General features: G+C 39.5%; 1 protein-coding gene across 1 annotated transcript in view; it reads left to right on the top strand.

The window, feature by feature from the left end:
* The window catches only part of LONP2 (lon peptidase 2, peroxisomal), a 95,867-nt gene extending 88,405 nt beyond the window's left edge, over nucleotides 1–7,462 (top strand). The window contains exons 13-15 of the mRNA XM_082676255.1: nucleotides 2,818–3,025; nucleotides 3,432–3,622; nucleotides 7,050–7,462. Coding sequence (XP_082532381.1) covers nucleotides 2,818–3,025; nucleotides 3,432–3,622; nucleotides 7,050–7,271 — 621 coding nt within the window. The 3' untranslated portion in view covers nucleotides 7,272–7,462. The remainder of the gene's footprint in view (nucleotides 1–2,817; nucleotides 3,026–3,431; nucleotides 3,623–7,049) is intronic.
* Nucleotides 7,463–14,161: the final 6,699 nt, after the last annotated feature.

The following is a 14,161-nucleotide window of genomic DNA, read 5'->3' on the forward strand; positions in this document are numbered from 1 at the left end:
CCCGTGCTGGGGGGTAAGCGGCCCCTTATCTGATGCGGTTAGGTAGGTAGTCTGTCACCGCTCTGAGGTTTTCACTTGACATCCCTGTGATCCATGATGGGGCCAGGCTCCCGGTGCCAGTAAAGCACCTTTGGATGAAGGTAAAACTCTTAGTCCCTCTGATGGCTGCAGCAGTAAACAACAAGGTATTAAAACTGTAAGTGTTCGTCTAGGTTTGGAAGGGTCACAAAGAGTGTACGTATTTACTATTTCAGTCAAATATCACTAAATATCACTATTTTAAGTTAATCGAGAGGAAAGAACAGTGTGAAATTGGCAATGATTAGATGCTCAAATGCTCCTTAAACACTGCTATCATTGAAGTGTTCAGAATGCAGTCATACTTTATAAGACATATCCTGTTATTAATTAGGTTTTTCATTAAATATTTTAAACACTTCCTCAGTCTACATATTTACATGATTGATAGAATTATTACAGAAGAAAATGACCATTTCTTTGAACAAGATTTAGTTAACAGATAAAGGAAACTTGAAGCACCAGTTTCAAGGGAAATTGAATGACAGAAGTGAACTTGAGAAACTCCTGCTCCACTTTGACATTTAGAGGGAAAAACGTTCTAAGCATCAAGCCTAGGCCTGTCTTGGCTAATACAATTGATGATTCCACAAACCAGTAATGGAATTAGAAACTGGTAGAAAAGTACCAGTAGATACACATAGTTTTGAAATTATTGTATTGAATCACTTGTTAGGGAAGTCTATAAAATACAAATTGTTCTGTATAAAGGGTTTAAGATGGCTGGGAAACTGCATGCGGGAGGAAGAAAGAGCATATATCTTATCTTTTAAATTCATATTTACTTGCACTCATTATTTCCGAGGGAAAAATACATAGAAACTGGATGCTTGGTTGTTAAGAGAATTGTTACAATTTCAGAACACATGACTTTGAAGAATATGACTCCAAGTCTAAGAATTACAGATTCGTTACTTCTTAGGTAACTGCGATTAGCCTCATCATGAGACTCTAGGTTTGATAGTAACTCCTGCCCTCAGTTCTCCCACCCGTGTATGTTGTTGTTGAGTTACACAGATTTGTCACTGGTCCCATCTTCAGGTTAATATTTCAGCACTTACCGTCAAGTTAGAATAAAGTGGTTATGAGCCTGGATGGTTTTGGTTTGGTCACGTGTACTTATCTACCCCCTGTCCTTTCAATGAACAATGGACCAGTTACTTTTACCCAGAGCACTGGCAGATGGAGAGTGTTGGAAACTGGCTTGGTTTCTTGAAGCAATGTGGTAATCAACATGAATCCTACTTCTGATTCTTTGGGGACATGTTTGGTATTATTCTGACAAAATGAGTTTTGAGGATTTAGCTGTTAAAAGGGATTGTTCTCATTATAGCTAATGAAGTTGTGCTATATGGCTTTTTCTGTTAAATTAGCACAGGATTCAGTATATTGAGGATAATTCTTTAGGACTGGTTCAGTCCTAGAAAAGAGCCATGCAGTAAAAACAGGAACCCCTGACAAGTTCCCACCCAAAGTAGATGTCGTTCAGGTATAGAGAATTGATTTTATATTAGCAAGAACAAGCCTTGTGAACACTTTTATAAATAGTTGTTTCTGTGTTTTCCTTAAATAGTACTGATCTTTTGCATATTGATCTTTTGTGTCTTTTTCCTCAAATAGATACAAAACAGGGCAGATGCAAAGCTGAGGGAAGGTGAAATCCGTGGTGCAGTGTCAGCTCAGCCAGCGATGCAACCTGGCCTTCCCAGTCTCTAACATCATTAAATATAAAATTAAAATTTTAAATATAAAACCAACTTTAAAATAGGCTTTTATGTTTACTACTAAAAATAAGTGCCCAGTAGCTTCAATGGATGTCACACATCCATTTAAAATCAGGATTTTCAGCATCTAAGCCCCTTGGAAAAGTAAGCATCAGCCACGCAGCCCTTTAACCAGAAACTCAGGCTATAGACTCTACTGCTCTGTAGTGAGGAAGTTACCTCTTGGTGGAAAAATCTCATGATTGCATTAGTGCTGGGTTGACATATTGTGCCCAGTTCCTCTAACATGGATAACTTCTATTACGATAAGACATTTGGAGGCTCAGAATGTGCGATAAAAGTTAACATAACTGTTTTTCAGCTGTTACTTTCGATATGTTTTCATAACTTGGATGTGTTAACCTATTTGGCTTGTAATCACCAGTGAGTGACACAATCAGTTTAATATGGAAGTGAGGCAGCACAGTGGGCCTCCGAGCACACAGAAAGGATCCAGGACATAGTGAAGTAGCATTTTACAGTGTCTCTGCGGCAATAAAGATGAGTGGCAGGGAAGTAAGATCCAGGGGTTTTAATATATACCTTGGCCTCTGGAGCTAACACTTCTCAAAAGTACGTTGAAAAGAGCGTTTCTACTTCCAGAAGCAAATTCATGATTGCCTAAAATGAAGTTCGGTGCTGTAGTGTTTTTACATATGCAGCCTAATAAAAGCATTGAGATAGATAAAACGATTGCGTTTGTTCCTGAAAATTAGGGCATGTGTAACTAGGTGTGGTGCTTAAGTATCAAAAGTCGCTCACACATACTTTAAGGTAAAATTGTTTCTGATAAATGCCAAAGTCTGTCTTGGCAAAAAAGCCCTATGTGACTCCAAGTCATGTGCAGTAGTAAGTACTTTGAGGTGCAGCTTAAGCTTAAGCCCTCTGAGGAAGAGCCAGCGCTTGTGATTAGGTCAGCCTGAAAAGAATTTGGCTCTTGTTGGCCTTACCGATCATTTTCCTTCTTTCTCTCAAGGTGTCTGAGCGTCTGAGTCAACCAGGAGTGGCGATCGGTTTGGCTTGGACTCCCTTAGGTGGGGAAATCATGTTCGTGGAGGCGAGTCGGATGGATGGCGAAGGCCAGTTAACTCTGACCGGCCAGTTGGGGGACGTCATGAAGGAGTCTGCCCACCTGGCTATCAGCTGGCTCCGCAGCAACGCCAAGAAATACCATCTGACCAATGGTGAGCGACCCACCCCAGGGAGTAGGGGCGGGGGGTGCAGCTGCAGCAAAGGAGAGCCTTGGGATCCTGACCCAGGAGGCATCCCACAGTTCAGAGACAGATCCAGTTACCCCTTAAAGCACAGACCTTTGCTTTTGAATTCCCGTGGAAATTCTAGTTCCCAGTTGAGGACTGTTTGACTGGAACCTGAGCTGGAAACTGACTCCAAGGGTTTGTTTTGTTTTTCCTGCTACTTGGAATAGAATGAAGCTGTTCTTCCAGACCCCCACTTTACTTATACTGCCCATTAATATTTTGAAGGATCTGTTTACCCGAAACATTCATTTTTATCTGTTTGATTTTCTTTTCTCGGAGAAAAAACAGGTTTAATTTTTCTACATCAAAATCCTTTTTTCCTTTTTTAAAGCTTCTGGAAGTTTTGATCTTCTTGAGAACACAGACATCCATCTGCACTTCCCAGCTGGAGCTGTCACAAAAGATGGACCATCTGCTGGAGTTACCATAGCAACCTGTCTCGCCTCACTTTTTAGTGGGCGGCTGGTGTGTTCAGATGTAGCCATGACTGGTGAAATCACACTGCGAGGTCTTGTTCTTCCAGTATGTATGAAGAAACCTATTTATATGGTTTTTAAATTTTTTAATTTAAAATTTTTATTAATAGTATTTTAAAATCTAAATTAATAGTGGTTTGCCTTCTTCCTATGAATAACTTAGTTTTAAACATATTAAATTTTTATATCTGTAATTCAGATTTTTAAATTTTGATCAAATAAAGGAAAAACTGACAATTTTCCCCATGTTTTCCCTTCTACTAAAAAAGAAGACTTGCTTACAGTAAAAAATATCAGTCTGGTCACCAGAAATATCAGCTGTTCAGGTGAAGATTTGAGGCTTTATTCTAGTTAATGAATGTTAAATATATGGCATGTGTGTAAAATAGGATGGTAGCTATTTTTAAACTTTAAGCCCAATTCTCACCTTTTGGAATTCCTGTGAGACCTCCTATCCGCCTATAGATAACTTAGATTACTGTAATTGATAGATTGATAAAAAAAATATATAGAAAAGAAGTAGTATAAAATGGAAATTGTAGTAAAGACTAACGATGCCTAATTGCTAAATTTTGAAAAAGTTCTGTACATATGAGGCTTTAGGGCTCCAGCCTATATCATAACTACTTATAAAAACACTGAAAAATGCATAGAACTTGAGAGATCATTTAGAGGTTTAAGTCATTAGTTAGCAGTACCAGACTACAATAAAGTTCTGGTGGGTTCAATAGCAAAATGAGAAAAAAAGGAATGTTCTTTATCATGAGAATGCCTTTATTTTATGAGGTAATGGTGAAAGTAGGTCATAGAATCACCAATTAGGATCACAAAAAATGCTCTCAGTTCCCTGATTTTTTAAATTTAATTCAACCAGAAAGTCATATTCTAAACCTTATTTACTATGATATAACTGTATATCTATACTCAATAGGAATGTCGATCTCTTTTCTTTACCTTACCCCAGAACTACTGCATTTCTAGTGACAGTAGTGGTTGATACTAGCTGTACTGCTAAAAGGAAATGAGCAAGTGCTTTACTGACCATAAACTCTTTAGTTTCCTAGTTCAAAATGGTAAGCTAAGCAAGGAATAAAGGGAATAAATTATAACAGTCAAAAATGAGCGGGGAAGGACTTCCCCTGTGGTGCAGTGGTTAGGAATCCGCCTGCCAACGCACGGGGACACGGGTTTGAGTCCTGGTCTGGGAAGATCCCACATGCTGCAGAGCAACTAAGCCTGTGCACCACAACTACTGAGCCTGTGCTCTAGAGCCCGCGAGCCACAACTACTGAGCCTGCGTGCCACAACTACTGAAGCCCGCACACCTACAGCCCGTGCTCCACAACAAGAGAAGCCACTGCAATGAGAAGCCTGCGCACCGCAACGAAGAGCAGCCCCCGCTCGCTGCAACTAGACAAAGCCCGCGCACAGCAACGAAGACCCAACGCAGCCAAAAATAAATAAATGAAAAATATTTTTTAAAAAAATGAGGGGGGACACACCATTGTAAAGCAATTACACTCCAATAAAGATGTTAAAAAAAAAATGAGTGGGGAGCCATCAGCTGATAGTTCAGCCAACTTCTAGAAGATAGAAGTGTCCCCAGCTGATGTAACAGAATTGGAGGTAGAGGCAGTCTTCCCAGCAGGAATCTGTTGAAAAGCACTGGCTCAGAGCCAGAAGGTTCAGACCATTAGAAAAGGAAGGGGGTGGGAAATGAAAACCAGGGGATTCGTTGAAATCTCCGTAGAACAAATGGTTCTTCCACTAGGTCCCCTGCACTCAGTGCAAATTGCACGCAGGAAAAGGCTTCCCTACCCCCAGCAGAGGCGAAGCCACAGCAGCTCTGAGTAAGCCTTCAGTTTTAAACTATTATGGGAGACATGGAGAAAAGCAGCATTTAAGAGAAAGACCTGCTAAGTCTGGAGAAAACATAATTCAAGAACAGAGGATAAGACAAAGCTCTTGAATTTAAAAGAACGGTTTTAGGAATTGGTCGATGAACTATTCAGAAAAAAATAATAGAAAAAACAGTCTGACAAATCCAACATCTAACTAAACAGAGAAAATGGAAGAGAACAAATTGTCAAGGAAATAATGGAGCATTTCCTAGAATTTAAGGCTATGTTCAGATTGAAAGGGCCTGTACCAACTAGGAAAAAGCATTGCATCCTCATGACTTTTCAGATCACGGAGGAAAAAGCTTTCTCATCCATGACCCTAGATACACAGCACCTTCAAGACTCTGAGGGAAAATGGGTTTAAATCGTCTTGTATACACAGCCTTACCGTCAACCAAATGTGAATGCAAGATAGACATTTCCATACGTGCAGGGAATCCGTTTATCTCACACTCTTTCTGAAGAAGTTACATTGAAAGTGTAGTTCAGCAGCATAAAGGAAAAGCCTGGCAAGAGAGTGACAGTGTGGTAGGATGGCCGCTGTGCAGAAAGGCCTAGAGCCCAGCCAGTCTGGTGCCACAGGTGGGAGCAGGCTTCTGAGGGCTGTCTCCAGGGGTCACGTGTTCCGGGTGGTGTGATTGAGACTTGTGTCTGTTATCTATTACTCATACACACCACCCCAAAACGGCAGTTATTATTCTTAGTTTCTGTGGGGCAGGAACTCAAGAGAGGCTTAGCTGGGCTCTTGTGGCCCAGGGTCTCTCATCATGTAGTCATATACCAGCCTGGATGCAGTCAGTCATCTGAAGGCTGACTGGGGCGGGGCATCTGCTTCTGTCGTGGTTCACTCACGTGACTGCAGATTGGTCCTGGTTGGCCGGACTGCTGGGGTGACCTCAGACACCTGGGCTACCTGAGCTACCTGCAGGGCAAGAGATCCAAGAGAGATCCAGGCAGAAGCTCTTATTTTTTGTTACTTAACCTTGAAAGTCACACAGCATCACTTCCACCGCACTCTTACAAGTAAATCGCTAAGCCTGGCACACATTCAAGGGAGGGGAATTAGACTCCACCTTCTGAAGGGACCATTTCAGACATATTTTAAAACCACCACAAGAGCCTAGATGTTTTCTTCATCACACGGCACAGAGGTCATTGCTTTAAACCTGTACAGAAGAAAATAATCCTGGCATGCAACTAAGCTCTGTAGGAATGGTATTTATGGTCAAAATAATGTAATGCTTTTTCAGAATCAGCCTATAAACAAGATTGTTGTGAGTACAGAAAGGAATATAAATGTTAACCTTGACAATATAAAAGAGAAGCACGGACAGAAGAGGTGCTCATACCTGTCAAAAATTTAGAATCTTCCAATAAAAGGATTTAATATAATACTAATTGAAATGTAAAGAATTTACTGTTAACCTTTTTAGTGGCTTTCCTAGCTCATGCTCTAGCAAAATGGAAGATGATTTGGATGTTTTAAAATAGCGTGAAAGAAAGGTGGGTCAGGGTTTCTTCCACAGCCTGAGGATGATCATAAACCTTAATAACGTTCCTCTCTCCTTACAGGTAGGTGGAATTAAAGACAAAGTGCTGGCAGCACACAGAGCGGGACTGAAGCGTGTCATTATTCCTCAGAGGAATGAGAAAGACCTTGAAGAAATCCCAGGCAATGTCCGGCAGGATTTGACTTTTGTCACAGCAACCTGCCTGGATGAAGTTCTTAACGCAGCTTTTGATGGTGGCTTTACTGTCAGCACCAGACCTGGCCTCTTAAATAGCAAACTGTAAGCCCACATCTCAGCTTCTTAGAATTTTAAGTTATAAAGTGCCGAGAGGTACTGACAGGATGATTTTATTCACACCACCAAAATGTCCCTAATTTGCGAGTCTAATCTCAGCAGTAACAAACCTGACTCAAGTGGTGGCTAGTGTTTATTACAGAAATGTTAATTTAATAAATTGATTAAATCGGAATTGAATTCTTGTCTTGAATGGGCTCATTACTGTCCCTGGAAAGTTATGGAACAGTGGTTCTCCTGTGGTTCCAAACAGAAGCATCTGTATTACCTGAGAACTTATTAGACATGTAAATTCTCAAAACCCACCAGCAGACCTTTTGAATCAGACTCTGGGGGTGGGACCCAATCTGCTTTACTAAGCCACCCAGATGATTCTGATGTGTAGTCAAGGTCAGGAACCATTGGTATAGACCATTACCTTAGCAGATTCACCTGTAGATTTTATTGGCCCCTGAAAGCAATCAGAAGGGGAACTGGGCAAAGGTGAAAATAATAGCCAACTATTAGTCTTTACGGAAAATATTCAAGTGAAGCAAACCCTGTGATGAGGTCTACACATCCTACCCTTCCTTTGCTGAGGGAAGCAGCAGAGTGGCATGTGTTGGCCTACATGACAGAAACATACTGGCCCTGAATGCCTGTCATCTTAGAAAAAAGTCCAGTCCCCAGAGGGAGGCAGCCATCCATCCTGGGATGGTCCCTACACTTGGTATCCTGATTCCTGCCACCTCCCCTTGTGTTGCTTGTTTGCCTGTGCCAATCCCCAGTTCTGGTAGCCTTTCTCCATGCCTCTCTTCTCCTGTGACTCAGTCCAGGATATGGATAACTATGAAGTTAGGCTCTTCTACTTACTAGCATTTGAACTTTCTGTATCTTAGTTTTCCTTACCTTTAAAGTGCAAATAATTGTACTCATCAGTGTTACTGTGAAGATACAGTTAGAATGCAACATAAAATAACACGGAACAATTTCTAATCATTATTCCAGCCAGTAATGGACTTCAGAATCTTATATTACAAAATATAACAACAGATATGTAAAGATACTTCGGAATTTCTTGGATAAGAATGAGATATACAAATTACCCTAATACTGTGCTCAGACCTGGCGGTAAAAATCTGAATGTGTTCTGGGAGGACAAGTGCAGACCTAGGACCGTGGCCAGTGGGAGAGAGCAAGCACCGGGAGCTTGGAAAACATTTCATTGACTATCTTATCACTACTGTGATTTTATCATTTCTGCACGATTGTCTTACAAGGTAGAAGAAACTATGATGTTAATTTGTTTTCAGCAACCAGAGGGAGTTAATCCATACCCACCTTGCTCTGCCGTGTCCCACCCAGCAGTGGCAACATAGCACACATTTGAAGAGTGGGAGTTATCTGTATTCTTCCTCAAGAGTCCTGAGTATGCAGTTTTGTACTGGTCTGTGAACAGTAGTAGGGCATCTTCTGGGCCCTCTGGCTTTGAGCATGCCTTTCCTTACTAAAGGAGCTGACTGAGAAAACCCATACATATATGAAATTAGCAGTATGACCTTCATTTCTCTAGCATTGTTTTTGGTTTTTTTAAGTTTGTGGCAAAATAATTTACCATTTTAACTTAGAAGTGTGTAATTCAGGGTCGTTAATTACACTAATGTACCACCATCACCACTAGCTATATCCAAAACCTTTTCATCTTAAACTGAAACTCTGTATCCAATAAAAAGTAACTCCCCATTCCTCCATCCCCCAGACCCTGGTAGCCACTATTTTACCTTGTCTCTATGAATTTGCCTATTCTAAGTACCTTATGTAAGTGGAATATCTGCGCTTCTGTGTCTGGCATGTTTCACTTAGCATGTCATCATTTATCCATGTTGCAGCATGTATCAGAATTTCCTTTCTTTAAGACTGAGTAATATTCCACTGCTGCACATGCCACATTTTATTCATTTATCTGTTGTTTCTACCTTTAGGCTGTTGTGCTGTGAACATGAGCGTACAACTATCTCTTTGAGTCTGTTTTTCATTCTTTTGGAAATACACTTGAGGAACCACCCATGTTTCCCACCACACAGCTACACCATTTGACATTCCCACCAGCAATACACAAAGGTTCCAATTTCTCCACATTCTTGCCAACACTTATTTTCATTATTGATAATGGCCATCCTAAAAAGGCCATTAAAGAAGCAACTCATGGTTTTGACTTACATTTCCCTGATGACTAATGGTTAGTATCTTTTTCTAGCACTGTTTGTAAAAGTGTTTCCCAAAGACCCCTCATCTATCAATCAGTCAGCTAGGTTTTTTGGAACTGCTAACTAACTTAAAATTCCAATTCAGCAGGCCTATAGGTGAGGGCTTGGGAATCTGTGTATTTAACCAGTGCTCTCCACACTTTTAATGTGGGCTTTTAAAACTCTTCAAGTATTTATTAAAACTCTGTAAAGCTTTAAGTGCCTTGGTAATCAAGAAATTTTACACTGCTTGAGGCACACGTTTACTTGGCTCTGCCCCTTCTGTTTGAACCTTACTGTAAACCATGTCAGAGATGTACTGCTGTTAATCACCTGTATACAGTGGAAGATGCCATCGGAGTTGAGTGACCCTATTTAACATCAGCCTACAAATCTTGGACCATTGTTAAGGTCTCCTGACTAAATGAGTGGATTTAAAGTGTACTAAACATACCTGAATTTTTCTAAATAAGGGGAGGTAAAATTTATGTGCTGAGTGAAACACACAAAATTTCCTTCTCTCCTTTTCTTCCCGGGACATCAGTCAAGATTTGCATTCTGGTCATAGCACAGATCCTCTTCATAAGAAGAGCGGGGTTGCAAATTCATTTCCATTTCCAGTGCCATCTGAGTTGCAGAGGCTGCTTGAAATGCAGAGGTTTCTGATTCCCATCATCTGAACACAGTGACTAGTCATGTCTACCAAGAGGAGCTCCCGGCACTCGGTGACTGGTCCACATTTAAACCTTACCAAAGTCTACCATGTTGTGAGGTAACCAGCTGCTGAGGGCAGAGTGGGCTGACTTTGCATTTTCCTTTTATTGACCACTGAAATGAGAAAAACCTTCCTATAATTAAGGGGACTTGACACTAAGCCACAAAGAATGTTAATTTTGCCAATTCTTCCAAATCCAAAGTTTATTTTGTCTGGGACTATTTATTAGATGTAAACATCAAGAACTTTTGTTTTTTTAATTAAGTGTAACATGTTCAAGCTCACATTATTTTGGCCAAAATGCGCTGTATTTGAGTGCCCATCTTCATGAAAACTTTATCCAGCAGCTTAAAAAGTCAAGACTACAAAAGTACAGTCATTATCCAATTTGATGATTTATGATCCAATGCTATGCTTTTTTGTTTTAATAACATTTAGTGGATACTGCAATGAAAATTAGTTACTAAAAAAATTTTTAAAGCACCAGAACAGGAAGGAAATACTAAAAGGATCTGAAGGGAAACAATAGGCAAGTGCACTGAATGGCTATTGAAAAGTCTTTAAACAGCTGTATCAAGTTTCTTTTTTAATGTAGGAAAAGCTTTATTTGCTATGAAAATTCACTTATTTGGAACATATTAGGTATGGTAGGTACTATCAATGAGCTAAAGAATGTATTTAACATTCTTGGACCTCATAAAAAATCTTTCATATTAAAAATTTTTTAATTAAGTTCAGCTCTGACATATTGTCAGTACATTTCTAGGCAATAGGAACTAAAACCCTTTAGGCTAAATCCTAATCTTGACGTGACAGTGCAAGCTTGTCAAAATGTGACTTTATTATAAAACCAAGTATTCCTTCAAACCACTGTTTCTACTTTTCAGAATTTAGAAAGGCCTAAGAAAAATAAATTATTTTCAAAGAAAATTCTTAAGGCTGTATAAAGTTAAGGAAAATGGTTCGGCAAGCAATGAGGCTATAGTGCCAGGCATAAGGATAAGCACTTTACAGCACACTTAGCCATCCTCATTCCCTTATGAGGTAGACACAACTACACCCTTTACAGAGAAGGAACTTCGAGCAAAGTTAAGTCAAAGTTAGTAGGTAAAGGGTCAGAATTCAAACCCAGGCAGTTAGAACCTACAGCCCACACTTTACATTTTAGGAGATGCTTGAATTTGGTGGATGATGCTGTTTTTAGGAAAATGTGAGTTTCTTTTGGTAAATGACTCAACTTGCTTAAGATCATACGCAGTAAGCCACCAAATCATCCTTATGTTTGGAATATGCACAATAGGTAGGTGGGGAAGGGAATGACTTACGGTTCTAGCAGTGCATTCAATCTATAGATTTTCAAAACGTTCCATCTGTACCTTTCTTATTTAACTTACATAAATGACTACAGTACTAGTTGGTAGGTCATACACTCAATTCACCCTATGTGTTCTAATCTTACTCTAGTCTAATGCACCAGTCACAGACTGGCCTGGCCCCCAGGTATGTTTAAGTCTGATGCAGTGTTTTGCTTTTCAGTTTGGGTTACTTACCAATTTTTCCACTCAGGAACCTGAGTGAAATAAAATTCCATTAGTAGAATCATTGCAGATGTTCCTGCATATAGAGCTCTTGAGCTTGGGGGGGCGAGCAGGGAACATGACTAAGATTTTTTGGTGAGCCAAAAACATCTATAGCCATTTGCTTCGCTTAAGTTTAAAGTTTGTAAAATTGTGGGCCTTTTAAATTAGAAAGTTATACATATTATAATAAAAATCACTCAAAGCAAAAGAAAAAATTCCCCAACAATCGTTAGCATATTAAACTGGTTCATGATTCAGTTCAACAGGATGAATTCAAGTTTAAGAATGTAAAAGAACAAAAAATATCCCCTACCCCTACCCTATATAATCCCCTGAAAGAAAACACCAAGATACCAGAAGGGGTGGGGGCATCAATAGGAAAAAGTAGAATATTGATTATAAATATAGATGATTTAAGAACAAGAGTTAGATCTCATAAATCTCAAATGGACCAAGAAATACGGCTCTAGGTCACATCATCCCTATAGGCCAAAAATATGAAGACAAATAAATATAGTTAACAAATATTAAAATATCAACCTTATTACCTATCAAACACACAAAATTTACTATCTTAAGCATAAATTGGCAAAACATGAGGTTACAATGAAAGGCAAAATCCTTCACACTGCTACCATAAGTTTCCACTGAAACCTCTCCAGAAAGCAATGAAAAAAGTATCAAGACCTTTAAAGAAAATAAAAAACCCCAAGAATATAACCAGATAACATAGAAATGTTCACAGGCTATTTATAATTAGCCGAAAAAATTTACCTGGAAAAACTGGGCAAAGCAAATATCCAACACTGGGGACCTGGCTAAAACTACAGTCAATCTTCACAAAAATTACCCCAAATGATGTTTTTCCAAGATTATTAAATGCTTAGATGATCATGTTATGTGTAGGGGTGCGAGGGAGTTACATAGTTACACAATCCCAAATTACATGATTTCAAAATAAATGTGTGTAAACACATGTAAATACACAAAGAACTAGAAAAACAAAAATGTTTGTAGTCGTCTGAACGGATAAGACTACAGACTCTACTGTGTGTGCCAAAGTCTATATATTGAACACATATATCAAAGAAGTGTTTTATAATCAAAGAAACATTTTAAAATATTTTAAATACAAATGATATAACTCCACAAAAATATTCAATATACTAAGTAAGGAGGAAAAACTGCTTTTCTAAACACACATGCTAATAGGAATAGACCTGGATATACATTGGTGGTTGCCCTGTTCCCTTTCGCCACAAAAATGGCTACACACAAGCACAAGTTATAACCAATTCAAAAAATAATGCCTATGTAGGAAAGAAACTACACAACCACCTTTTTTTTTTTTTTTTTTTTTGCCGTACGCGGGCCTCTCAGTTGTGGCCTCTCCCGTTGTGGAGCACAGGCTCCAGAAGTGCAGGCTCAGTGGCCATGGCTCATGGGCCCAGCCGCTCCGCGGCATGTGGGATCTTCCCAGACCGGGGCACGAACCCGTGTCCCCTGCATCAGCAGGCAGACTCTCAACCACTGCACCACCAGGGCCCCTACACAACCTTCTTTCCTGAAAATGGTTAACAGAAGTAAATTTTGTTATCCAGAATTGGGGCAGTGGTGGGGGGGGTTAAGGGGAAGTCCAAATTATTTTTAACTGACTTCCTATGTTTAAGGTACCCATAAAAACCACACAAAATAAAATGATCTATGGCCAATCAGAAGGCAATTTCAGAATCTTGCTAGGTGCTTCAGGCTAACTCACATCAGTTAACTATATGGTGCTAGTTACAGGTATACTAATAGCAGCTAACATGTTGGGGTAGCTTATTATGTACAGAGCACGGTCCTAGGTAACTTGTATCCATCCCATTTAACCCTTGGATGTAGCTACCATAATTAACCTCATTTCAGTTTACACTAGTAAACTGGAACCCAAGATCACACAGCTGATTAGTGAGAGTTACAGCTAGCATAGGCATGTAGCCCCTGAAGTCTGGCTGTAGAAGCCAGGCTCTTAACCACAAGGCTATAAAATACTAACTCATTTTTTTGTTGTTAAAAAGGGGGGAAAAGTGATCAGCATTTTAACTAATTCGCCTCCTAACAGAGTTGTGAGAATCAAAATCTAAGCAAAAGGAAGGAAAAAACAAGATTCTGTGTAGGCCAGAGACCATATACCCATTCTTTTACTGTACTTTAGAACAGATCTCTATCTACCAAAATTCACAATACATAGTACATTGCTTTTGGCTATAAAATACAGAATTTAACAGGAAAATAACTTTGGATTTTAATCAAACTTGGAGCTAAAGCAGACACGTAAGAGTTTTTAATTTGCCAGATATTCTTTTAATGAGAATTA

The sequence above is a fragment of the Grampus griseus genome (assembly GCF_964374135.1).
Source record: "Grampus griseus genome assembly, chromosome: 19".
Classification (NCBI taxonomy): domain Eukaryota; kingdom Metazoa; phylum Chordata; class Mammalia; order Artiodactyla; family Delphinidae; genus Grampus; species Grampus griseus.